The sequence below is a fragment of the Morus notabilis genome, unplaced genomic scaffold (assembly GCF_000414095.1).
Source record: "Morus notabilis unplaced genomic scaffold, ASM41409v2 Scaffold84, whole genome shotgun sequence".
Taxonomy (NCBI): domain Eukaryota; kingdom Viridiplantae; phylum Streptophyta; class Magnoliopsida; order Rosales; family Moraceae; genus Morus; species Morus notabilis.
This window is the reverse complement of record NW_010361039.1, coordinates 101933-129359: the sequence shown is the minus strand read 5'-3', so window position 1 is coordinate 129359 and position 27427 is coordinate 101933. Positions and strand designations below refer to the sequence as shown.

Genomic DNA, 27427 nt, shown 5'->3' with positions numbered 1-27427 from the left:
AGTTTTCATTTAAAAAAGAAAAAAAAAAAGTTTCTACAAATAGAAAAAGATCAATCGGTGTCGATCACTAATTTCTAAAACCAATAACCTTTCACATTTTTTTTTCCTTGTCAGATAACCTTTTACTCGTACCCGCCAACTTAAAAAAAAACAAAAAACATAACAAAACAAAAAACAAAAAAACAAAAAAGATCTCCAACGTTTATATTTTCAAAACCTTCCATTTCCTTGGCAAAGAAGATAATCAAGAAAAATAGAAGATACTAAAAAACTCTCCAATACTCAATCAATGGCGGAGAATACAGAGATTGACAATGACCCAATGAGGACTAATTCTCTTTACTCTTCTCCAGCATACTTCCAAGCAGTGCAGGCCAAAGGGACGGTAACATCAACCTTTCTTATCATTTTGTGGCATTTCACAATTTTCCATCAAAAACACACTTTTCTCTCACTCTCATCCCTACTATGTCACCTAGTTCCCATCAAAATATTTTTCTTCCTACCAAACACTATTACCTTACCAGAGAAAAAAAATGGGTTGTGTCCAGGGAAAACCGGGCTCGCCGAACCAGGACCTTGAGAGGCAGAAAGCAAAGAATGATTATGTTAAGGGAAGAAAAGGAGACAGTTCCGTAAGCCTAAAACAACGCGCGGCCGGTGAGGTGTTAAAGCTCGAACCCGAGATTAAGATCAGGAGGGTTGTTTTTGATGAGAAGGAGACTAGTAATGGTGGGAGTGAAGGAAGTGTTGGAAGAAGTTCGAAGAGGGTTGCCAAGAAGAAGAAGAAGAAGATTGGGGGTGATGAGCTTGTTGGTAGGTGGCCGGATTGGCTTGTTGAGAACATACCTCAAGGGGTTTTGGAAGGTTTGGTCCCAAGGAGTGTTCATTCATATGATAAGCTTGCTAAGGTTAGTGGAATTTCTTGAAGGTTTTATGATATAGTTGGTAAATATATAATGTTGCCTAGAAATTTTTTCTTAAATCTTGTAAAATCCCATGAACAGGTTGTTTTCTTTGATTATTTTCTTTTGCATTATTGCCTCCTCAGGCTATTCCAATAATAATGGTACATCCATTGGCAATTGCAATAACTACTTGTGATAATTACTGACGTGACAGTGACAGAAAAGAAAGTAATCAAAACTAATCTTATTTATGAAATATTTTTTACTAGAGCTATAAAAAATAAACCTTTTCTTTTCCGGGCATTCCCATTTAGAAGGTGAGAGGATTTACTTGTGCTAGTCTATTAGTGTTTTATAAGCTAGCCATGATGTTCCTTGCATTCTGTTATCACTTACTTTTGGTTTGTACTAACCGTAGAACTAAGGCCACCCACAAAAGAAAAGCTTATATTTGTCAATGTTGATCAGATCTCTAATGTTTGCCTGGATGATTTTTTTTTCCCTAAAAGATTAATCCATAAGAGTGAAAAATCAAATAAGAGTTTTCCTGATTATCACAAAATTTCCTTTTATTGTTTTCTTAGAGGACAAGAGTTAGTTTGAACTTGTCTGGATATTTGGATTTTGCAGATAGGCCATGGGACCTACAGCAATGTGTACAAAGCTAGAGACCGGGTGACTAAAAAGATCGTTGCTTTGAAGAAGGTTCGATTCGACACGTCGGAGTCCGACAGCATCAAGTTTATGGCAAGGGAGATAAGGATACTACAGAAGCTAGATCATCCCAATGTCATCAAGCTTGTAGGCCTTGCCACATCAAGAATGCAATATAGTCTTTATTTGGTTTTAGATTATATGCAAGCAGACTTGGCCAAAGTAATCACACGTTCCGAACAGAAGCTCGATGAAGCACAGGTTTGCATTTCCTCCTGCTCCTTATATTTACCTTAAAATACCTTAAATTAACATTGATCATTTTTGAACTTTTTGCCATTGGAAAGAAATTGCAGAAGGAATTTGTTTCATATTGATCATTTTCTTGAGTGTCAAACAATGCAAGGAAGAAACAATTGAGAAATACCACTATTTTGATATCTTTAGGGTTAATTTCACTTTTAACTCCAAATTATGTTTGTTGTTCCCTTTTGGCCCTTGAACTTAAAAGCATTACAAATTGCATCTTAAACTATGCTTCTTGTCCTAAGTTTGGCCCTTAGATCATTAAAACCACTAAAAACTCAACAGAGTCAACCATGTGACATTCACATTCTTAGTTGATAACACGTATTCTGACTATGTTTCGCGTTCCATATTGACCCTCTAACTTTTTTAGCATTACAAATTGCACCCTAAACAATGCTCTTTGTCCCATGTTTGGCCCTGCGGTCATAAAAACTGTTAAAAACTCAGTAGAATCAACCATGTGACACTCACATGCTTAGTTGACGATGATTATTTAAACAAACCATGCCTAACTAAATTTAAAAATTTAAAAATTTCATGGGAATATCATATACATACAGGTGAAATGCTACATGCAGCAGCTATTTTTGGGTCTCCAGCATTGTCATGAGAGGGGAATTTTACACCGGGACATTAAGGCTTCCAATTTGCTAGTTGATAAAAATGGAACACTTAAAATTGCGGATTTCGGGCTTGCAAATTTTTATCCTCCTAAAAAGGGTCCTCTTACAAGCAGAGTTGTGACACTCTGGTATAGAGCTCCAGAGCTGTTGCTAGGTTCAACAGATTATGGAATTGGTATAGATCTTTGGAGTGCAGGATGTATATTGGCTGAGATGTTCATTGGAAGACCCTTTATGCCAGGGAGAACTGAGGTAAAACATTTTATTCTACTATGTTACTTTGAACATAAACCGTTGATTAATTAGATATTAAGTAAACTCACTAAGCTTCAATTTTAGTTTGTTACCTTTTTGTTAGATTTTTGGCGTTGTCAGTCGTTAAACTATTAGCATTGTGACAGTTTGATCTTAATCTATGACCTTTGTTTTTTTGCCAGTTTTAGGTCCTTGACCACAAATTAACAAGGGATTTTTAAAGTTTGATGAAAGTAAGCATACGTTTCGTGAGATAACTTGAAATTTTGCAAAAAAGTCACATAAAGAGCAAGATGTTTCCTTTAATACCCATGGAAAGGCTTCAAAATTAAAACATTTGCACATAACCTGATTTTTTTTTTTGTTTTTGCAAAATTTCAAGTTTTTACTTGATGCGATCAAATTTATTGTCAAACCTGACCTGCCAAAGAATTAAGTTTAGGCCCTAGGGACTAATCGGAAGAAAAAAAAATTAGGACTAAACTGTCACTTCTTAAAGGTTAAAGGATTAATAGAGCCGTATATATATATATATATTGATTTTTCGTCCCAAAGTTGTAAGCTGAAGCTAAGTATAATAAAGTGCTTGATATTCTTCATTTACTTGTTTTTTTTTTCATCTATTTCGAACATATTAAGCCTTATGAAAAACATTAATCAACAAATGTAAAACATTATCCTATTAATATTGTGAGGAGCCCTGAAATGAGAGGGGGGAAATTGTGCTTCCTTTTTTCATGTTTTGTAGAAACATTTTTTTTTTATGAGATGTTTTTAAGGCCTGCCATTTTTTTTTTTATTATTTCTACTAAGTTTTTCTGCATTGCAGGTTGAGCAGCTGCATAAGATCTTCAAGCTTTGTGGTGCACCCCCAGATGAGTTCTGGACAAAGATGAAACTGCCGACAAGTTTTCGACCGCCAAAAAACTACAAATCTAGTTTTGAGGAAGTCTTTAGAGATTTTCCCAGCTCTTCTTTTGGTCTCTTGAAGCAACTTCTTGCTCTAGACCCGGCATTCCGCGGCACTGCTGCTTCTGCTCTCGAAAGTGATGTGAGTACAAACAGCAAACATTGTACGAACCACTGTCAAATTTGTTTTGCAGACCAATTGATGGTACTAAGAAGATTATAAGAATCTACATTTGAAATTTTGACATATTGCAAAGGAGAGAGAAGTCGTAATCATCAAGTTTAGCGGTGGAACCAGAATATTTTATAAATACGCGTTATAATAAAAGTGAGATTTTTTTAAGATAAAGGACATAGTTTGAGCGTGACACTGTGACACTGATATAATTTATTTAATAATATGGGGGTATAACTCAATTTTTTTTTTTTTTTAGTTTTAAGTGTAAAACTTAAAAAAAACAAAAAACAAAAAAACAAAAAGAGAGAGAGAAGGATTGTGATGCAGGGCTTGAACATGAGTGGGCCTATGTGGTCTCAGGCCTCGAGAATGCATGGGCCCATTTGTCTGGTTCTAGGTGATTGATAGGATTAGATTGCGTCTCTCTTAATAGTTGCAATTTTTGTAAAGATTAGTTGTGCTTCTCTTACATCAAGTTAATCATTTTTATAGCTCTAACCAAACAAAAAAGTACTTTAAGAATAACACCGGTTTTGATTATTTTCTTTTGTATCACTGTGATGTCAAATTTTTCTAGTAATTATATTAACTATCAACAATCATCTATTTAGCAGTCTCATGTGATTCAATGCAAGATGTTAACATGAATATGGTAACTACTAATTGCTTAAAGAATTACACTACTTTGATCCAAACTTTGGGAGACAAAGAAAATAAAGATTTAGACTCATGGAAGTACAATTTTGTTGATAAAATCTTATACTGTTCTCCTCTTCATAATTTACATAATTGATCATGAATGTTATTCATGGTCTCTTTTCTGAATAATTTTTTCTTGTTTCAGTTCTTCAGTACAAGTCCATTGGCTTGTGAACTTTCTGATCTACCGGTAGTTTACACAGTGGAGGATGAGCCAACTAGAGGAAACGAAAAGAAGAAGTATGTTGCACTTTGGAACATGAAATTCCTATTAAAATTCAAACTTTTTTTAATAACAATTTTTTCTACTTCTGTATATAACATCTTTCATATAGAATGAAGTATATGAAATAAAAGCTACAACAAGATAGTATTTTTAGATGTATTTAAACTACTTGGATGAAAAAATTGGATTTCAATTATACATGTATTTATTTATCTTTTGAACTTTCCTTGACACTGGTCCATTGCTATTTCCTTTTTTTTTTTTTTTTTAAGTACTGTGTTCTTTAAGTAACCAAGCAGTTTCATTAAATGCTATCAAAACCAATGGTCTAGATCATATACCATATGGTGGGCTTAAAATTTCCTTGAATGGTCCAATTAATAAGCACTTGAGAAAATTGATTCTTCTTTTTCTTCTTTTAGGAGGAAGAGTTCGAAATCAAAGAAATCGTCACGAACGGATTACGAAGTTCATCAGCAGAAGGACGAACTTGATGGACAGGCTATAGGTGATGTTGAACATTTCAATGAGGTAATTCCTCACCATGTTGAGTTGCTTATATTTTTTTCGTCATTCAGTCCACCATATTCTCTTTGATATGGGGGTGAATGGCATTTGAGAAGCCTTTTCTTATAAGCAAGAAGTTGAATGGTATTGATCTAGTTGATAACGTTGGAGCACTTGATCAAGGTTTCAAGAATTTCTGGTTTGGACTGATTTTCTTGTAGAGCAAGAAACAGTAGATAACCCCTATGCATTTTGAGATTGAACTCAACAAACAATTTTGACGACCACAATTAAAGCTATATTTGCCCTTTTATCTCGTGTAGGTCAGAATAAAAGTGTACTAAAAAGATAGTCTGTGCTTAAAAAAGAAAAAAGTTTTACTTTGGTGTACTGGTTACTGGTGCTTTTAAGCAAGTGTGGCTCCTTACTAATGTCTTTGACTTTTAGTGTTTTTTAGTTTCTCATTTCTTTTAGATTTCTTCCCTAACCATTTAACGCCTCTTGACATTTCTAACAACACAAACACCGAAAGCCTTTGCCAACCCCAGCAAGTTTACTTTGAAAGAAGAACAACTTCTGTTAGTTGATATCAATTTTTGCCTTTTCCTTTTTAAGGGAGATTTCTACTGCAGGACCTGAAAAAATAAACTATTGGTAGATCTCTATTTTTTAACATCAAATATGTGACGGAAATTGTCAGTTATATATATATTTTTTAATTCTAATGTGATCTGGACTAAATTTAACGGTCAGAAATTACAATTCTTACCGTAGAAGAACCCTTCTTAAAGGTGACATTGTTAGCTCATACATTTTATTTTTCCTTTTCCAGGAAAAGAATGCTGAGCAGCCAAACTTGCACAACCAAGAGATGGGCAATAGTGCAAGCAGCAGTACTACTTCCTCCAGTAGTAAACACAATATTGGACATGAAGACCAGATCTTCAATGCATATTTGTCCCCAGTTCTTAGTTCTCACCAGAAAAGATTTTCAATAACTCAGGCTCACCCTAATTCTCTAAGGAATATCAACCCTGATGTCCTTAAAAACATCAACAACTTCACTCTTTTGCAGGCCTCAGTGACTGATATTATCAACCACAAGGAAGGCAGTGCCCTGGCTCAGTATTTCAGGTCTCTCTCGGCATTGGATTTCCGAAATCACGATCCCGAGAAGTCGTCAGAATTCTCCTTTGTGGCTGACAACGAATAGGCTAGCAAATATTGCTTATTTAGCTTATGCTGCTAGTTATTCAAATCATCATATCTGTGTTATTCTATTTTCATTATCTGGGACCACCTATGGATGGTTTCTAGAGAATAATAACAAGATTTGGTTTGATATAGAACAATGGCAGCTGCACTGTAGTGATCTATTTATTTATTTCTTTATTTGTTTTGATTCTGGAATTTTCAACGATAAGCATTTCACAACTTAAGTCATAACTTGAGTTATGACTTGAGTTTTATATATGAGAAAAAAACATTGTAACAAAAAAATTGAATTTGAATTTTTATGAGAGAAAACATGATAGTGATAAAATTTAAGTTATAAATTGAATTGTAAAATAAAAAGGCCTTAGTGATTTAACAATTTACCGGTTGACATGTCACATATCCAACAATACTATATTACTTACTGATGGTTGAATAATAATATTGACGTATCATAAAAAAAAACCCTATTATTATGACACAATTGTTGACCAGTTAAATCTTTATTGCGTTCCATTATATTAGCATATTTTTTTTTTAGTCTGATATGATTATAGTATGATCCGACGGTTAAAAATTATGTTCTAAGATAACTTTTTATATCCTACCACAGATTCTCTCAACTACCAGAAAGTGACTATTGCGTTACTTCAATGAGTGTATCTCAAATCTCTAACCCTTTTTTTTCTCAATTTACTTAAGGGGGTATGAATTGGATACTTAATTACAGCAAAGAGAGATATTTTCATTTCTATGTCTGAAGAAATTGGTTAAGCAAAGTCATCAATTCTTATGCATACAGGATATTTATGTCTATAATTTTAATTATTGGTGAACAGTTGTAATGAGTCAAGAGAGAGAGAGAGAGAGAGAGAGAGAGAGAGAACAATGAAAGGATGTTAGTTTTGCTAATTTTTTCTTACTTCAATATAAACAAAAAACAAACTCTTGCGTGAAGAGGCCTGCTCATTTCTAACTGGTAAATCTTATATGTGAAATATGTTCTAATGACAATTTGAAAGCTTCCCAAAATCACTAGCAATGAAGTCTGTTAAAATTCAGAACAATTATCACTTTTTAAATTGAATTTGAACTTTTTAACAAGACAAAAATTCCAAGTAATATAAGGAGATTTTAACAATGAAACACTGTAACAACTTATAGACTAATAAATACTGTACATTTTATTTGATATATCCCCAGTTCCCAACCTCCAAAAAAAAAAAAAAAAAAAAAAAACCGCAACCAAAAAAAAAAAAAAAAAAAAACAACCGCAACCAAAACAAAAACAAAAACAAAAAAAATAGAAAAAATGGAAAAAGGGAGATTTTATTTTTATTTTTTTTCCTTTGACTATTAAAGTTTCATTCATCATAGTAGGTGTCCACAAACTTGCTCTTGATCCATTTAAAGCTGTTGCGCAAGGAGGATTTGAGCTTACCTTCCATGGCATACATATTATAGTTTGCAACCCTCTTCCTCCTCTTCATCTCCGGGTTACTGGACGAACCAAGCTCATGATCTTCAACCCGTACACTAGGGCCGTTGAAGCTGTACGACTTGGCCCGGTCCTCGAACCCGAACCGGGCATCTCCATAAAGGCTGGAGTAGTGCCCTGGCAATGATTTGCTCCTGTCCATGATCCCAAGTGCCAAAGGAGCTAGAAGGCTCTTCACTTATATGGGGAGAGAAGAAAAATATATAAAAACACACTTGTATGGACACCATGCAAAGCGTAATTAATAGTGTGTATTAGTGGAAGTGTGCATGGGCCACTAGGGTTTGGTTTGATGAGTAAAGAATTGAATTATCATGATTTGGTGCGCCGTGATTGGATAGCAAAGTGCTTGTGTTTTTGGGAATATTGTGGCAGGCATGATTTCCTAGGTCAATTGTTTCATTAGAGTAGTGGAAATTGGTCTTTGTCATGGTCCATAAGCATATGGATATGGAGGAAAATATAATATCTCCAAATACATAAAGATGTACATATATATATACATTTTTTTTTTTGGGAAAAAAATAATTTGGGCTGTTGAGAAAAAATCAATAAATTGATTAATTTTAACCTCATTTAATGATTGAGATTTGAGATGCACATACATAAAATTTTAAAATGTACCGTAACCTTACTCGAAAATGTAGTAAGGATTGTAAGGTTTAGTTTAGTAGCTCTAACAAATTTACACAGACATGGTCACCTCGGGAAAATGACTCATGCAATGCAATCTAGATGGGCTATTTTGAAAGAGAAGTGTTCAAGTACTTCAATTGTTAGATAAATATGTTCTCGTTTGATAGTATATTGAATAGAAAAATATGTGAGCAATATAGCGTGCTATAGACTACGTCACCATGAGATAAATATTATGTTTAGTTTTTTTTTTTTTTTTTTTTTTGGGACTACAAGAATTAGTAATTAGTTGAAACCTAATTTTTTTTTAAAAAAAATCATACTGCTAAATAAGATAGTATCCTGAAAATGCCCGTTGATTAGAGGGAAACATTCCATATAGAACATCTACAGAATTGCATTCAACCTTTGAGCAATGAATGTGTTTTCAAGGAAAAAAAAAAAAGACAAGCAAAAATAGAAATTACAAGTTTCTATCTACCTTTGATGGAATGAATTAAAAAAAAATGATATTTTCTTTTTGTTGGTGGCATAGTTTGGTGATGAAATAGTAGTTGTAATTGGCACAGGGTTTTGCTGACGATGAATCATGAGATCACAAAAAAGATGGCTGCAGCTATTCAATAAAAGATGTGCAAAGAACCCCAATTTTAATACCGACTCTCGCAGCATTGAGTTATCATTTTTTAATATTAGATGTAATATTTCATTATTAATTGAGATGGCAATATTCTAAAAATCTATCAATAAAAGAATAGCAACTCACAAATCATATATCCTTATTCTTTTTTTATAAAAATTTAAATTTAAACTCTTTTATTAATATTTTTTTCACGTATAAAACTCGAGTTAAGAATTTAAGTTGCGAAACAAAAAAAATACATGAGAATTAGTGTTGTTGTGTCATTCATAAAATATTGAACCACTCATTTTCCAATCTATTCAGATTCCAAATAATGATGAGGGCCCAACCGAGCAAAGTAGTGGGTAGAAAGTCTTGGCCCACCACAATAACTTCTATCAAAATGGAGTGGCCCAGAAAACCCATTTAGAACATACGATTCCTGTGGGCAGACGGACGAGCACACTTCAAAAATCTTATTCAAATATTAAAATAAAGGGGAAAAAAACTTGAAAAATGTAAAATCAAGGTGTTTACAAGCTTATCTTCCTTCAAAAAAAAAAAAAAAAAAAAAAAAAAAAAAAAAGAAGCTGTTTATCTACTAACGAAAATCTTAAAAGAATTTTGAGAAATACGAGCTTCCTATTGCTATGTGAATGTCACCGCGATTGAGCCTCGCCAGCCTAATTCTAAGCGTTATGGTGATAAAATTGAAAAATGATAAGGCGAAAAGTCTCCGCCGAAGCAACATGAGCAAACAAAGCAAAGAGAAGGCGAAAAATAGCCGTCAAAGCAACATGAGCAAAGAAAGCAAAGAGAAGGCGAAAAATAGCCGTCAAAGCAACATGAACTGGCGGGCTTCTATCGCCACTCAGGAAAGAACAGAGCAGGATAGCATTTTGCAGCAAATATTTGAATTTGAGGGCAAAAAAAGCTTGCTTCTTATATGGGTTCCAATGCATCTAGCAGAGCGAAGCAGCGTTCCGTTCTTTTCGGCGACATCCTGCTTTGGCAGCTCCAAATCATCATTATGTATCTACAACTAGTGGTCATGAACATTACTAGTTTTTGAGCTAGTAAAAAATGGATACAAATGATCATCTAAACGAGTCCAAAAATTGACATGCGAACCTGTTAGACAATAGTAGTGGTAATAGTATTGCTCATTTTAATTATCTTATTTATTTACAACTGCTTCGTCTAGAAGGCCACGATAAGATGTTTAGAATCAATCATGACTCAGCAACCAGATTACAATAGTAATTGATGCATATTGGAAAGAGGGTAAAAAAATGTCAAAGAATAAGTTGACAAAGTAGAGCAAGATTTCACTCTCTCCTCTAAGTGGTGGCCAGGGGCCACAAATTTTAGCTTGATGGTAGCTACATAAGTCAACCTCCGATATTGACATTCACAATTCGAATCCATCCACCCGCTTATCAAATGTTAAGGGATCTATGATTTTATAGGACAAAAGAAAAGTGCAAAAGTTGCAAGATAAGAATATACCTTATTTTTGACTCTATACTATTTGAAGTTTCCGTCAAGGCTAACGATGGAGAAGGAATTGTTTAAGATGATTGGTGTCCAAAAAAATCAGCACCATCCTCAACATCATCGGTTTTGATAGATCCACTTTGTGCCATAAGTATTCTGTACACTCTCTTCGAACAAACCTCACCTAATCTTCTGTCCTCACCAATTAAGCCTTCTATTGTCAAGTCCTTGAGCAGAAATTCCTTTTCATGAACCTGTCATTTTAATATAAAAACAAGTTTTGCCTCAACGGCTGAAAACGTAATTTTAAAACGAGGGTATTTAGCACATTTGGCCCCAAACCGATGACAATTGTTAAAATCTTGACCAAACCTCTTCATACACGTTACGTGACCTCGTTTGAAGGAAGAGATTGAAATTTCAAATGATGCTTGGAACATGTTTGGGCCCCGTGTAATCTCCAACATGGACAAATGGAACCCACTCCATCCCTACCTTATCCTCCACCTAGGCGCCATCATAGAAATACAACATCATGACTTACCATGACAAACATAAGGAATCCCCTCATGCCATCTTTAGACTAATAAAAGGGAATCTCATCATTCCTATCCAGACTCGTAATATAGTTGTCTTTCTTCCAGCATAATTATGAAACATTATTTACTATATGCAATAATTACTTGTATTACTTAAGTTCTAGCTCCCTCCCTCTAAATAGGGAACACTTGTAATAGCTAAGATATAATTGGTTTCCTAGGAAGGAAAATGGCCGAATTGTTAAGAGAAATAAAGAAACTCTTATTTACTTAGAACAAAAAAAGGATACAAGGAAGCTAGTAAGAAACCAACTATGTCTTTGCTATTACAAGTGCTCCCTATTTATATTGAGGGAGCTAAAACTTAAGTGCTACAAGTAATATAATAATGTTGGAAGAAAGACAACTATATTACGAGTCCAGATAAAAACGATAAGATTCCCCTTTATTATTCTAAAGATGGTTCCGTCATGTTAGTCATGATGATGTCTCTTCATGATGGTGCCTCGGTGAAGGATAAGGTAGGGGTGTCACGTGCAAGATAATGTTTCTTTCCAAATTGTATCACTCATCGATTTGAAGATACCAAAATATTTTATTAAATTCAAGGGGTAATTTACCACATTAAATGTCAAGAGGCAACTCGTCAATTCAATCAAATTTCAGGAGGACAAAACACCAAAAACCTTTTTAAAAAAAAAAGGTGCAGTAATACAATAACCCTTGGCAACTCTTTAATTGATCATTGTTCACTTGTCAAATTTAATAGTGAAGTAATCCAAACAAATAGAATATAACTCTAGTGAAGTAATCCAAACAAATGGAATGTAATTCTCATTTGATACAACACTAATGTGCATCTGTTGTGTTATATTGAAATAGAGCTGTAAATACAGGTTGCCTAGTTTTATTTTTTCTTATAGATCATTTTTTACTTTTTACCAAAGAAGAGTAGCACATTATGTCCACATGTGTAATTCTGTGAAAAACTTAAAAAGATGTACAGAAAGGTTGTATTTGCCAATAATTATAAAGTTTAGGGTTTGTTTTGCTAAGATTAAAAGAATAGGGACTAAACTGTCACATACTAAAGAGTTTAGGGGCCATTGGTGCCAATTACTCGAAAATCAATCATTCGGAAATATATATATATATATATATAATTCATAAAATTTCCTATGGTTGGTTTGGACCTCCTTTTGTCTATGTTAGCCCGGGAAGATTTATCCATTTTTCTATGTTTATTGCGCTTTTGTTGAATCAATTGGTATCAAAGCCAGGTTAAATTTATAATTTCTTAATGGAGTAATCATTATGTCAGTGTCAGAAAGAAAGGGTTCAATTTGCCATTGCTTACCGATTTACTAGGATCCATGTAAACATTCAAGAGTGATTTCATGGTGGGGTACTTCCTCCATATAGCAACCGCAAATCGTGGCTGCACCTTCGGTATAGCAACCAAAGCTTTTAACCTGGATTAAAAAATCCATAAGGAACCAAAAAAGAAAAAAAACGTCAAGACGTGGGAAAGAAGGCTTAATGAAATAGTACGAACAAAAAGATCGATTAAGTACCACAACATGTCTTTTAGATTATTGAGAGCATGGTCCAAAGATAGTCAGAAATGAGATATGACTTTAAACGTCAAACTCTTATCCCCTTGATCATTCTCCATATGTTCATAAAATACAAAGGTAAACATGGTAAAAGAATTTTAAGAACTTCCTTGGGACAGAAAAACTTGAATTTTCAAGGAGTGGAGTAATCGGAAAGTAACAGCAGAAATGTAGGCATTGTAATTTTTAGATTTGCATAATCAAAACTACTATAAAATAACGTGGGCGGGTGGGGGTGGGTATTTTCTATATTGAGGGAAATTGGAATGGAAATCCCATCGTGCTAGATGGAAAATGTGAATTTCGGGAGAGGTCGCGGATTCGATCCGAAAAAAAAAAAAAAAAAAAAAAAAAAAAAAAAAGAAGAAGAAGAAGAAGAAGCAAAAACTAAAAGCAAGCAGCGACATATATTTAAAAAAAAAAAAAAAAAAAGGACACTTTAAATGGCATCTGATTGAAATTGTAGGAAAGACATCATACTCACCACAAGTTATTTCTTATTAAATTCTTGTCAACAAAGTCCTTAGGAATAAGGGAACCATTAGCATTTACTGACAATCGTGTTAACTTCTTTCTGCAATTTAACAACAATAAGAAAATGAAAATTAGAAGAATGGCCAGCTGAGAGAGATTATACATGATGTTTACAACAATGTTGATTATGCAAAACCACTATCATCAGAATGGCAACAAGCTTTTGGAAAATCTTAACGATAGTTCAAGACAAGTTGATGAAAGAACCATATGCAATATTTTTGGCAGGAAAAGAACTAGGACCAGATAAACACGTTGTTGTTAGTACATGCTCAAAACCAAAATAATGTTCCTGAATTATTGTATTTATTTATTTTTTATTGGTCATTTCAAAAAGATACTTGTGAAGTACCTAAATTGGCAAGAGGCCAAACTGCAAGTCAAACCAACAACATGCTCAGCCAGTTCCGCCTCATCTACACACTGCCTGGAATGCACTTTAACAAAGTGAGTGGTTAATTTTGCCAGTGCCTGCAAGGAACATACATAGAAATAAATATTGGCTGTCTGAGTAATATCTATGAGAAGATAGAAATTAGATAATCATAGGCATGCTTGAGTTTTTAATTCACCTCCTCAACGGGGGGCCGCCTCCAACCACTACAATGTGTGGGGTTCTTGTACTTATCTTGTTCTCTAAGACGAATAGAAAACATGTTTTACTTAATTATTGTACTCCTTTAGCAAAATAAATAATTTAATTAATTAAATTCTTGTACTTAACAGCATCTTGAATTCTGATCTCTTACCTCTTATTGATATATGACATTAACCTATTTGTGAGAAAACACACCGTGTGAGATGGATAACGGCTTCGAACACCAAAAACATGGTCTGAAAGAGATCCATTAGTAACAAAGTCACAAAATTCTTCAGCCTCATACACAAGCAGCACATATCGAATCTCTATTGCTTCGGAAGAAAGCTGTGATAATTCAATGAATAAATATAAGCAAAGGAAAGAAAATAATCAAATTAGTGATTCAACACAAGAGAGACACAATATGTTTAGTTTGAGAAGAAAACAGGTTGAAGCTTACAATAGAGCGGTAAAGCCAATAAAAAAAAATAAACAATTAATTCCAACGAACTTATGTGACTTTTAGCACTTTTAAGTTGCTCTTTTTTTTTCTTACGTAATCCCCATCCTTTTGTCAATTTTTTTTTTCTTCTGGGTTGAGGGAGGAGTGGAAATAATACAGCTGTATTCAATGACAAAACTTTCCAAAAAGAGAAGGGGGGGGAGAGATAATATGAAGTTGTAATCTCAATTCTAAATTCCAATTTTCTTGCCCACTCGATCTTTTTTTACAGATTCAATAAACGCATTTAAAATTACCTAGTTACCAGGACGGTTTACATTTATGAAAATAATCAGCACTAGTTTTTGACACTAAAAAATTTAAGAAATAACTTGAGACCATGTCTTGTGTAATTCACACTTGTCACGGAAATGTAACGTAAACCAGATCAAAGACGTATATGACGCCCCTAATTCTCACCACACTCTACTTGTCAACCCAAGAAGATAAACTAAAATTAACCAATCATTGATCACAGTATAGGATAGCAAGTCACTAACCACGCAATGGGCAATCTTTCAATTTATCAGTTTTGTCGGAAGTTACAAATTAGTTAGGAACTTAGGATAGAGTTAAGTAGGATTTTGTTCTAGTTAAGCCATGGTGTGATCATTGCAAGAAACTGACGCACACACGTGAGACGTACTAGAAGCTACATGGAAAACCCCCCGAATTGGAGGAAAAAAGGAGAGGGCCAAGCATTTCAAGTCTCAAACGAAGATCAAGAACTGCAATCTTTGTCTAGAAAGCTTCCTTTCACAAAAGAACAAATAGACACTCTGTGCAAACTCCTTTAGTCCGCAAATATGTTTGTAAATTCCTCTCCCTCCTGTTCCCTAGCTCAAAAAGGTAATTACCTCATAGCTGCCCTTGTAAGCATCAATTCCAACTCTACTAATCCTTGGATTATAGATTCTGATGCAACAGACCACATGACAGGATCTACAAAAATGTTTGTCATATAACCCTTGTGCAGGGAATAAAAAAATTAAAATAGCTTATGTATCTCTTTCAACAATTACTAGAAAAGGTTTGGTTGCTATTTCTCCTTCCATTACTCTGCACCCTTCACGCTCCTAACCTGTCATGTAATCTCACAGTTGATCACTGACATACCATTAAAAATATTTGGGTGCACTGCATTTGTTCATATCTAAAATCATAATCGTGGAAAACTAGATCCAAAAGCCAAAAAAATGTGTTTTTGGTTACTCACCAACACAAAAAGGATACAAATATTTTGATCCTGTTTTGCAAAAAAAAATTGTCTTACAAAAAGTTGTCATCACAGAAATTGAGATGTGTGCAAAACCAAGTAAAAAATGAGCTTCGTGTCTATTTAAGGAAGAAACATTTTCAAGAAAAAGAAGGCCTCTCATTGAAGCACATCCCAGAGTCCGATCTGAGAAAAAAACCCGAACTCATTCAGATCACCAGGTAAATTTCCTTCCAAGTCTAATAATACCGGGTCTAATAAGTCACTTGAAATATTCTTATTGCTCATTGAAAAGGTGTCTGCACATGTACCAAACATCCTCTCTCCAAAATTGTCTCACGTAAAGTTTTCATCACAGAAACTGAGATGTGTTCAAAACCAAGTAAAAAAAAAGATGAGCTTCGTGTCTATTCAAGGAAAAAACATTTTCAAGAAAAAGAAGGCCTCTCATTGAAGCACATCCAAGAGGCCGACCTGAGAAAAAAACCGAACTCATTCAGATCATCAGGTAAATTTCCTTATGAGTCTAATTCCTCAGTTCTTATGAGTCACTTGAAATTCCTATTGCTCATAGAAAATGTGTCCGTACATGTACCAAATATCCTCTCTCCAAATTTGTGTCTCATGAAAAGTTGTCGTCACAAAAATTGAGATGCGTGCAAAACCAAGTAAAAAAGAATATGAGCTTCGTGTTTATTTAAGGAAGAAACATTTTCAAGAAAAAAGAAAGCCTCTCAATGAAGCACATCCAAGAGTCCGACCTGAGAAAAAAACCTAACTCATTCAGATCATCAGGTAAAATTCCTTCTGAGTCTAATATTCCCAGGTCTAATAAGTCACTTGAAATTCCTATTGCTCATAGAAAAGGTATTCGTACATGTACCAAATATCTTCTCTCCAAATGCGTTTTATGAATAGTTGTCATTACAGAAACTGAGATGCTTGCAAAACCAAGTAAAAAAGAAGGGATTATTTTCATAAATGCCCCTGAAGTATGTAAATAGTTTCAAAATGCTCCCTTATTTTTCAAAACGATTCAAAATTCCTCCTACGTCCATTTCCGTCTATAATTTTAACAGATTGCTAATATGGCATACCATTACAGGTTAATAAAAAATATTTGAAATGCAAACCTTAATTATTGATAAAAAAAACCCCAATTAGTTAATATAAAATGACACAAAAATCAAATAACATTCAAAGGCCAAGTAAAAAACACCAAAACTGTAAGTTTTGAAGGGAAAAAACTCTTCTATATATTATTCATTTAATCGGTAAAAATAGGTATAAATAGCCCTAGGAGTGTCACGGATAAAATCCTATCCACTCAATAACATCTATCCTAATAAAATTCAAATTCAAACTTATCTAAACCTAGGATAACGAATATGTTTGAAACAGATTTGTTTTATTTGACTTTAGCATATCATAATCTAAAATTTATCTTAATCAACCCTAACTAATTATCTCTTATCTTTTCGACCCTCCCCCTCAAGTTGGTGCATAGATATCAATCATGCCCAACTTGCTTATTAGAAATTCGTGCTTCGGTCTGTGGAGTCCTTTCGTTAGGATATCTGCAATTTGTTGTGTTGTCGGGACAATGGTAAGCATATGATGCCTATCTCAAGCTTCTCTTTTATAAAGTGTCGGTCTATTTCCACATGCTTCATCTTGTCATGCTGCACCGGATTGTGTGCAATGCTGATGCCAGCTTTGTTGTCGCAATAAAGCCTCATGGTTCCCAATCTCTTTAGTAAGTGACAGTTTAGTCCCTAACCTTTTCTTTTGGTGAAACGACCCCTAATCTCTTTAAACGGGTGCAATCTGGTCATTTCCGTCAAATTTTTAACAGATTTCCGCATGTGAGCATCATGTGCCTTCTTTTTTTCAATTAAAAGACAAAAATGCACTGAGGGCTTCAAAAATATATAATATCCTCCTTGTATTTTCTCTATTTTTCTTGGATAAATAAATCATCAGATATACTAATTTCTCCTAATAATAATCCAACAACAAGAAGAGAAGTTGATTTTTTCTTCTCTTGCTTTCCTTTCTTTCCTTCATCACTCAAATCCAATTCAATCTTCTTTGTTTCTTTCTTCCCAACAAAAATAAAAACAAATTTCCAAAATCCCTTGAAACCCACGAATTCTCCGCCATAGGTTTCGGCAGAGACCGCGCGAGCTCGTCCTCTAACGCGCTCCGAGATCTTCCACCGCCGGCAAAGAGAGAAGACACGGCTCTGATCGCCGACGGCAAGCACTTGTCGTCACAGCCCCCTACCTACACCTTCAAGTGCACCAGCTGGCTCACCACCCTCCCCCATCGCCGCTCTCACCCATTATCCTCGTCCACAAATGTCGCCATCTCGAAACCCTAACCGACTTCTCCAAAATTGTGTCTTTCGGCTATTTGGGATTCGCTGTCTGCGGATCCTTCGAGAGAATTCTCGGCGACGTTCTGATAATCCTCGCCCAGGCCGACTTCTGCGTCGGATGTCTAGTCTTCATCGGAAACACATGGCTGATTTGCTCAATTCCTCATAAAGCTTCTACATTTTAGGCTGTTTGCCTTTCCAATTAGGGCAAAACTCGATCAAAACCCTCACGATGCTCACATGCGGAAGAGAGAGAGATCCAAGAAGAAAATGTAAAAGTTTCTGTGGAAGCTATAATTTTCTTGGTTTCCGTGGAAGAAAGAGGGCATTTTTGTCTTTTAATTGAAAAAATAAGGCACATGATGCTCACATGCGGAAATCTGTTAAAAATTTGACATAAGTGGCCAGATTGCACCCGTTTAAAGAGATTGGGGGTCGTTTTGCCAAAAAAAAAAAAAAAGTTAGGGACCAAACTGTCACTTACTAAAGAGATTGGGGGCCATTTGTGCAAATTACCCTTGTTGTTTTAATACTGTCATTTCATTTTATGATTAATTTTAAAACTTCTCCTCGAACTATGTACCTTCTCAGATGGGTTATGTACCTTACACGTAGGATCATAGTTCGGGGGGAATTTTTGAAATTAATCCTTTATTTTATTTAATATTCAATATTATTGGTTTTTATTAGTTAAATATCTTTAATTAACTTTTAAATACTCATTTCAACTGCCACATATGCATTTTCCATCCAAATGATACACATATATGGATGAAGGGGACATCTTGAATGATTTTCTATATATCAGGGGGTGTTTTGACCTGTTTTGAAAAATCGGGGGCATTTTAAAACAAGGTACATACTTCGGGGGGTATTTATGAAAATAATCCAAAAAGAAGATGAGCTTCGTGTCTATTCAAGGATGAAACATTTTCAAGAAAAAGAAGACCTCTCATTGAAGCACAGCCAAGAGTCCGACCTGAGAAAAAAACTGAACTCATTCAAATCATCAAGTAAAATTCCTTTTGAGTAATATTCCCAGGTCTAATAAGTCACTTAAAATTCCTCTTGCTCATAGAAAAGGTGTTCGTATATGTACCAAACATCCTCTCTCCAAATTTGTTTTACGAAAAGTTGTCATCACAAAAACTGACATGTGTGCGAAACCAAGTAAAAACGAAGATGAGCTTCGTGTCTATTCAAGGAAGAAACGTTTTCAAGAAAAAGAAGGCCTCTCATTGAAGCACATCCAAGAGGCCGACCTGACAAAAAAAAAACCGAACTCATTTAGGTCATCACGTAAATTTCCCTATAAGTCTAATATCCCCAGGTCTAATGAGTCACTTGAAATTGCTATTATGCATAAAAAAAGGTGTATGTACATGTGCCAAACACCCACTCTCCAAATTTGTGTCTATGAAAAGTTGTCATCACAAAAACTGAGATGCATGCAAAACCAAGTAAAAAAGAAGATCAGCTTTGTGTCTAAGGTTCAAAAAGCGCCAGAGGCGCACGCCTTGAGGCGCTGGAAAAGCGCCTCAACTCCTATGCCTTTGAGCGGCGCCTTAGGCGATTTTTGAGGCGTCCGCCTCACTGGAATAGGGTTTCTAGGGGTTTTTTTATCCCAAAGGATGCGGGCCCAAAAGTTTTAAAAAGCCCAAAATACCCAAGCCCTTACTAACTAAGAAAAAACCCTAATAACAAAAGAACAAGACCAACTAGCTTGCACAGCTGTATCTCTCCTCCTTCTTCGCACCTCTCCTTCACGTGTTCCTCTACTGCATCAACCAGAACCAGCTACGAGTTAGAAGAAAACAAAGCAAGCCGACCCTTCAAGTGGGGTATCTAATCTCTTCTCTTAACTTGTTTTTTCATTTTGTAGTTGCAGTGCACCGTGAACCATTTTTTGGGTTCAATGTGTGGTTTTTCTTTTCTTTTTTATTTAAGTTAGGATGAGACCTCCACAAAATGCTAGCGGTGGTCGTAATGGGAAACGGGATCTGGCTTGAAAATATGGAAAAGAAGTTACATCGGAAAATGACAAAAGGACTTATGTTTACGTCCAATGTGTGTTTTGCAATCAAATTATTAAAGGAGGTGTTAAGAGAATGAAAGAGTACCTTGCTTGCACTCATAAGAATGTAAAGCATTGTCCTAAGGTTCCTGATGATGTGAAGAAAGAAATTAATGACTCTATGAACAAGTGGGCTGCTAAAAAACAGTCAGCGCATCAGAATTTTGAAGAAATTGTGGATGTTGGCTCTTATTTTGGTGATGGATTTGTCGACTCTTGTCAGCCGCCGTAAGTGGTTAGTGATAGAGGAGTTAAAAGGTCCCATGGACAGATTTTTGAACAATGTGGATGATAAGAAGCAAACCAAATACCTTCCCTTAGAAGAACATCAAGTGAGAAAGAGACTCGTTCTCGAGTATGTCTCGACATTGGTAGGTTCTTTTATGAAAATGCACTTGCTTTCAATATTGCTAGGAGCCCCTCCCTCCTATTTTAATGTGTAGATCAATTGGCAACTATGTTAGAGGTCTTGTACCCCCAAGAATGGATGAGCTTAGAATATGGATTTTGAAGGAGGAAGTACTTACCACTTAAAAATTTGTGGAGGAGGTTAAAATGACTTGGAAACAAACAAGAGTTTCTATTTTATCTTATGGCTGGTCGGATGCTAGAAATCGAGGTTTGATCAACTTTTTAGTCAACAATCCTCATGGAACTATTTGTTTGAGATCTGTTGATGCCTTTGATAAAAAGAAAGATGCAAATCTGTTGTTTGAGATACTTGACAAGATTGTTGAAGAAGTTGGGGAAGATCTTGTTGTTCAAGTTGTGACTGACAACACAAGTGCTTATAAGGTTGGAGTCAAACTAATGGAGAAAAGAAAACACTTATTTTGGACTCCTTGTGATGCTCATTGCATTGATTTGATCCTTGAGAAACTGGGAGAATTACCACAACATAAAAGGGCTTTGGTGAAAGCGGAAAAAATAAGCAATCATAGACGTTGTCAATGATGAGAAAGTTCACCAAAAGGGATCGTGTTCGACCTACTACAACAAGATTTGCTACTGCCTATCTGACTTTGGAGTGCATCTATAGACTTTGGAGTGCATCTATGTTTGTATCAGAGGAATGGAACAAAAGTTCATATGCAAAGAAACCGGATGGGAAAGAAGTGAAAAAGATAGTCATGAAGGATAATCAGTTTTGGGCTGTTGTTGGCTATGTTCTTAAGTCTACACAACCCATAGTGAAGGTGTTGAGATTAGTCGACTCTGAAAAGACGTCCGCCATGGGATTTATATATAGGACTATGGACAAGGAAAAAGAGGAAATTGCTAAAAACTTGGGAGGTGAAGAGAAAGACTACAAAGTGATTTGGGAGATCATTGATGGAAAGTGGGATGTTCAATTACATCAACATTTACATGCCGCAACATACTACTTGAATCCATGGATTTGATACTCCGATAATCCTTCCAACCATCCTGAGATCAAGCTTGGTTTGTACTATAGCATGAATAGGATGTTTAAATTGGCTGACAGTCAAGAATTTGTGGACAATGAGAGATTTAAATTGGTTGATGCTTCTCTTAGTAGTAACGATGATTGATGAGTTGGGAGATTAGGCTTTTAGAAGTGCATTATGAAGCTTATGATATTAGGATTTGATAAATATTTAGTCTTTTTTACGCTTCTAGTAGTGAAATATACTTCTCTTTATGTGGATGTTTTGTTAAATTTCTTGTTTTTAATGATTATTAAGTATGAATTTAGTTTTTGTTACTATTATTTAAAAAAAAATAGGCATTTTTTGAGGTTTACGCATCAAAGCGCCTTGAGACTCGATTAGGCCTTTTAAAACCTTATTCATGTCTATTTAAGGAAGAAACATTTTCAAGAAAAAGAAGTCTGACTTGAGAAAAAACCGAACTCGTTCAGATCATTAGGTAAATTTCCTTTTGAGTCTGATATCCCCAGGTCTAATTGGTCACTTGAAATTCCTATTGCTCATAGAAAAGGTGTTCGTACATGTACCAAACATCCTCTCTCCAAATTTGTGTCTTATGAAAAGTTGTCATCACCGTTTCATGCTTTTATCTCACAGCTTTCTAGTATAGAAATTCCTAGGAATGTGCAAGATGCTCTAAATGTTGCAGAGTGGAGAGAAGCTATCTTTTAAGAGATGAAGGCTCTTGACAAGAATGAGACTTGGGATGTGGTGGATCTACCAGAAGGAAAGAAAAAAAAAACTTTGGGATATAAATGTGTATTCACTATTAAGTATAATTCAGATGGGAGCCTAGAGAGATATAAAGCACGGTTGGTAGCAAAGGGGTTTACTCAAACCTATGGTGTGGACTACTCAAAACATTTGCACCTGTGGCCAAACTCAACACAAAGAGAGTACTTCTTTTGATTGCTGCAAACTTGGACTAGCCCCTACAACAATTAGATGTCAAAAACGCATTTCTAAATGGAGACCTTGAAGAGGAAGTGTACATGGACGCTCCACCAGGCTTTGAGAAAATATATGGTTCGACGGTCTGCAAACTAAAAAAATCCTTATATGGTCTCAAACAATCACCCAAAACTTGGTTTGAGAAGTTTACTCAGTTAGTAAAGAAGCAAGGATACACTCAAGGCGAATCAGATCATACTTTATTTGTGAAGTTCTCATCAACAGGCAAAGTTGCAATTTTGCTTGTCTATGTAGACGACATCATACTCATCGGAGACGACATTGCGGAAATGGAGAGAATGAAGAAAGGCTTAACTACAAAATGCAAGATTACGTATTGGGGTCACTATGGTATTTTCTTGGAATGGAGGTTTCCTAGTCAAAGAAAGGAATTATGGTTTCCCAGAGAAAGTATATACTTGATCTCTTGAAAGATACAGGTATGAGTCGCTGTAGACCATCTGAAACACCAATGGAGCTAAATCTAAAGCTTAGAAATAGTGACAGGAAAGATCCAGTTGACACAACTAGATAACAGAAGTTAGTTGGGAAGCTAATCTATTTATCCCACACTTGACCAGACATAGGCTATGCAGTTAGTGTGGTAAGTCAATTTGTGCACTCGACATATGAGGAGCACATGGAAGTTGTATGCATCTAAGATATCTAAAGAGCACTCTTGGGAAAGGCTTGTTTTTCGAAAAGAATGAGCAACAGAGAGTTGAAGTTTATAGAGATGCCTGATTGGGTCGGATCCATCACCGACAGGAGATCCACCACTGGCTACTACACATTTGTTTAAGGAAATCTGGTTACTTGGAGAAGCAAAAAACAAAACATGGTGGCAAGGAGTAACGCGGAGGCAGAGTTTCGAGTAATGTCACATGGAATCTGCAAGATACTATGGCCAAGACGAGTTCTAGAAGAGTTTTGAAGACCAATTGAAGGACCAATGAAGTTATACTACGACAACAAGGCCGCAATTAGTATTGCAAATAATCCGGTACAACATGATAGAACGAAGCACATGGAGATAAACAGACACTTCATAAAACAAAAGTTAGAAGGAGGCGAGATTTGCATGTCGTTTGTCCCTACAACACAACAAATTGCTGGCATCCTAACTAAAGGGCTCCTAAGACAGAATTACGTGTTTTTGATAAGCAAGTTAGGCATGACAAATATCAATGCGCCAACTTGAGAGGGAGTGTCGAAAGTTAGAAATTAGTTAGGAACTTAGGATTCTGTTTCAAATAGGATTCTGTTTTGTTTAAAATTAAATAGGATTCTTTTTTCTCAAACTCAAATAATAAAATCTAAATATAGGATTCCTATTAGATATTCAGATATGGTAGGTTAGATATCATTAGATTTTCAAATCTGAGAGTTGAGATATTTGTGGCAGAATCTCTTCTCCCACTGCTCTATTTATTTGTATTCGTTCCGAAGTTATATTTCAATAAAAAAGAGAAGAAACATTTTCTTCCTTTCACGATTATAGGTTCTATCCTTTTAATATAGTGAAATTAACCAGGTGTTGTAATCTTTCAAGGAGAAAACATCAACATTTAGTTAGGTTGAAAGATGTGACAAATCATGTTTAAACAAGATTTGGCACTCAAGAACACGCGCTGATTATTGTCATAGCTCACAAAAATGAATCATCTAACTACATATTTTCATCACAGTAACACTCCAATTTGTTGGTTAATTATCCTTATAAGTAAATCAGAATTGACCTCTCCTAGCACAAAATAGAAAACAAATTATCCACATAAAAGCAAGCATACAAGTTTTAACAGCAAATTAGAATCTGTTAAAAAATTTTAATTTTCTCAAATGAATAAGAATTTGTAAAATCATTAATCACAAAGGATGCTGCCAATAAGCAATAACCACAACCTACTAGTAGTTTGGTGCATTTACGATACAAGAATTTCTAGAAGACTTGGATACGGAGTTCACTATAAATTACCTCAGATATATGTTCCGGATATTTCATGGTCCACAGAATTGTTTTTTCAATTGGGTTCGAAGTTATGCGGTATTTAAGCCCCTTTTCTGAAAACCTTGTTAACAGATTTCCTAAAATATATGGTAAAACAACTTCTCACCAAATGAAGGGATATGAACATAAAGACATGCTAAAATGCAGAATGAACATCTGAAGAAGAAAACTGAAGATTGGAAAAGACCCCACCTCCAACTGACCCTATTTCAATTACTTTTGCATCAATCTCTGCCACTATGGATTGTATAGCGAACTTCCCATTTTCCCACTTTTTCTTTTCTTTCTCTATTTTTTTCAATTCCGCAACTTCAGCTTTGAGAGCTTCTTTTTGAAGCTTTTCTTGCTGCATCATGGATATCAATAAGCTATTATTCATTAATAAGACACGCACCATAACAGTCAAACTATCAGGAAGAACTTACAAGCTTCCTTAATTTTTTCTCTTCTTTTAACCGAAAGCTTTCCTCCTCTGTCATCTTCTTTCTTCTTGTTGCTTCAGTTGTACTATTTTTCTTCTCAGTACTAGCATTTGTTGTTTTCTTTTGCGAAATTTCCTGCGTTCGATCCACGCCAATATTTTCTTTTCCAAGACTCTCACTTGCCTGAAAATCGTCATCACACTGATTAGAACATGAAATATACACTTGATCATTGTGTAAAAACGTAAAATATAAAGAAATGCATAGTCTATGATGGCTTCTAAAGATTCCAAGTATATTAAACACACATAAAAGGATAACATAAATCCTAGAAGGAAATTATAATTTTGATTATCAAAAGTAAGAAGGAGATGATTATTAACCACTTATATGCATACTAGATCCCCTCATTCTCTTTTTATATGCATACTAGATCCCCCCACTCTCTTTGCACACCGAAAGTCCAAACTTTAGCAACCAATTATGGGTTCCTACTTCCTCCATATGACTAGCAACCAGTAACTTCCAACTCCCTAAGGCATCTTTGCTTAGAGGGTTACCACAAAATACAGTATAGCTTTACTTCACCAGCAAGAATAAATAAGAATAAGTCATACTTATTAGCCCCTAATTTGCAAAAGAAAAAATATTTTGAAACAGGTAAAATATATAGACTAGAACAGCAGCAAAAAAGAAAAAGAAGATCATTACATGATGCATCAAGATAAAGTACCTGAGGAATACCATCCTGCAAACAGGTCGGACCCAAGAAACTGTCTTCAGACATATGTGTTGCATTAACATGACCTAAAACACATGTTACATATGTTTCAATTAGTACAACAGGGCAAAAAAAAAAAAAGATTCAACATGGTAGAGACAATCACTTTAGCATTTTCTTTCCTTCTTTATTTTTTTTTTTCAAATAAGAAAAGTTGCGTTTATCAATAGAATGTTCAATTACAATTTCTTTAGCATTTTCAACAAGCTGTACCCGAGAAATTAAAGAATCCATTGTCTAGATACAGATGCAACATGAACGTACCAAAAGTAGATGTCGACTCGACACATTTAGTACTCCAGTCTAAGACATTCATCACATCAAAATCAGAATCCATAGTTTCATTGTCCACCGGATTTCCTCTTTCTGATCCACCTTCAGACTCATTATCAGACTCCAAACATATGAATCGATTGATGCCTGAATCTAAAAGCACCAAGGCCAATGCAATCTGATTAGAGCTAAGATTCAGATCAATTACCAACATGTCTTGTAAAAAATACATGGAACTGTAAAGCATATTTCACAAAATAGAAATAAAAAGCTAATGCTAAAATTATGATCACGGTCCCACAATCATAAGAGACCCACAACTGAAAACCTAAGCTAGTGCCTGAATCTAGAAACAACAGGAGAAAAACTTCTAATAACAGCAATCCGAATTAATGCCTGAATCTGAATCTGAAAGACAGCAAAAACATGCAATCCAAATTAATACTAAGATACAAAAACAACAAAATTCCTTACTTTAAAAAATAAACCACACATTGAGCAGAAAAAGGAAAAACGAAAAATATTGTTTAGACTCACATTTCAAAAAGGAGTCAATTTCCAGAAGCAAATTAACACGAAACAACGCAATTGAAATACATCAACAATCCGTAACAGAGACATTCACACAAACATAGAAACGCATATGAAATTGATTGGAAAAACTGACCCGAGAACTTGTGGTCAGAATTGAATTTCGTCGAGCACTTGACGATGACGAGGTCGGACATCGGCGTCTCGGGGACGAACGTCGGGATGGAGGTGGGGACCGGCTTCCTCGGGGTGGGGTCGCCGTCGAGGAGAACCACCATAGGGATGGGGTTAGGATTAGGGTTAGGGTTCGGTTCCGGCGAGGTGCGACGTTTCTTGGATTGAAACGGCGTTTCTTCCTCGTCGGAGAGGAGGATTGGATCGGACATTGTGCGGAGAGGAGAGAAGAGGAGAGGGAAAATACAAATTTTGATTTTGGTTTGAAAATGAGCGGCTAGATGAAGAAATATGAATGTTGTCGTCTAGTGGTTGCAGAGAAATGAGAAAAAATGGGTTTACGAATATGAATGTTATCGTGGTTTAGTAAATTACTTTATGGTCTCGTTCATTTTGCTGATTTGAGTTTAGAATTCGAGTTTTATTACAATAAAAAATTCTTATAAACAGTCACATATAATCTTTTTACTACAGTAAAAAGCTTTCACATAAAATCACATCTCAACTCAAATTAAAAACTCGAATCAGCGAACTGAACAGGAATTTTTAATTTTGATAAATTACCTCTTAAATTTGTAAATTTATTATAATTTGTCCTATTTAACTAAATTTGTTCAAATTTTTTATTAAATTTAAGATATTAAAAGTTTAGATATTGA

General features: G+C 35.1%; 2 protein-coding genes across 3 annotated transcripts; one reads left to right on the top strand and one right to left on the bottom strand.

Moving 5' to 3' along the window:
- The first annotated feature begins 289 nt into the window (after positions 1–289).
- Positions 290–6481, top strand: LOC21390144 (probable serine/threonine-protein kinase At1g54610). The gene is made up of 8 exons (XM_010098173.2): positions 290–385; positions 552–911; positions 1539–1823; positions 2432–2746; positions 3579–3800; positions 4681–4775; positions 5184–5292; positions 6101–6481. The coding sequence occupies exons 1-8, from the start codon at positions 290–292 to the stop codon at positions 6479–6481; spliced, it is 1863 nt and encodes a 620-aa protein (XP_010096475.2).
- A 3426-nt stretch (positions 6482–9907) lies between these two features.
- On the bottom strand, positions 9908–27066 carry LOC21390140 (crossover junction endonuclease EME1B). 2 transcript variants are annotated; one of them, XM_024165685.1, is made up of 13 exons: positions 26731–27066; positions 26055–26216; positions 25743–25816; positions 25013–25192; positions 24780–24933; positions 24555–24664; positions 14175–14350; positions 13998–14061; positions 13778–13896; positions 13376–13465; positions 12633–12747; positions 10749–10990; positions 9908–10281 (listed from the first exon to the last, which is right to left on the bottom strand). In XM_024165685.1, exons 1-12 carry the CDS (start codon positions 26978–26980, stop codon positions 10811–10813), a joined length of 1674 nt encoding a protein of 557 aa, XP_024021453.1. In that variant the 5' UTR covers positions 26981–27066; the 3' UTR covers positions 9908–10281; positions 10749–10810. The 2 variants fall into 2 exon arrangements, with proteins under 2 accessions (XP_024021453.1, XP_024021454.1); XM_024165686.1 differs by having other exon boundaries at positions 9908–10242.
- Positions 27067–27427: the final 361 nt, after the last annotated feature.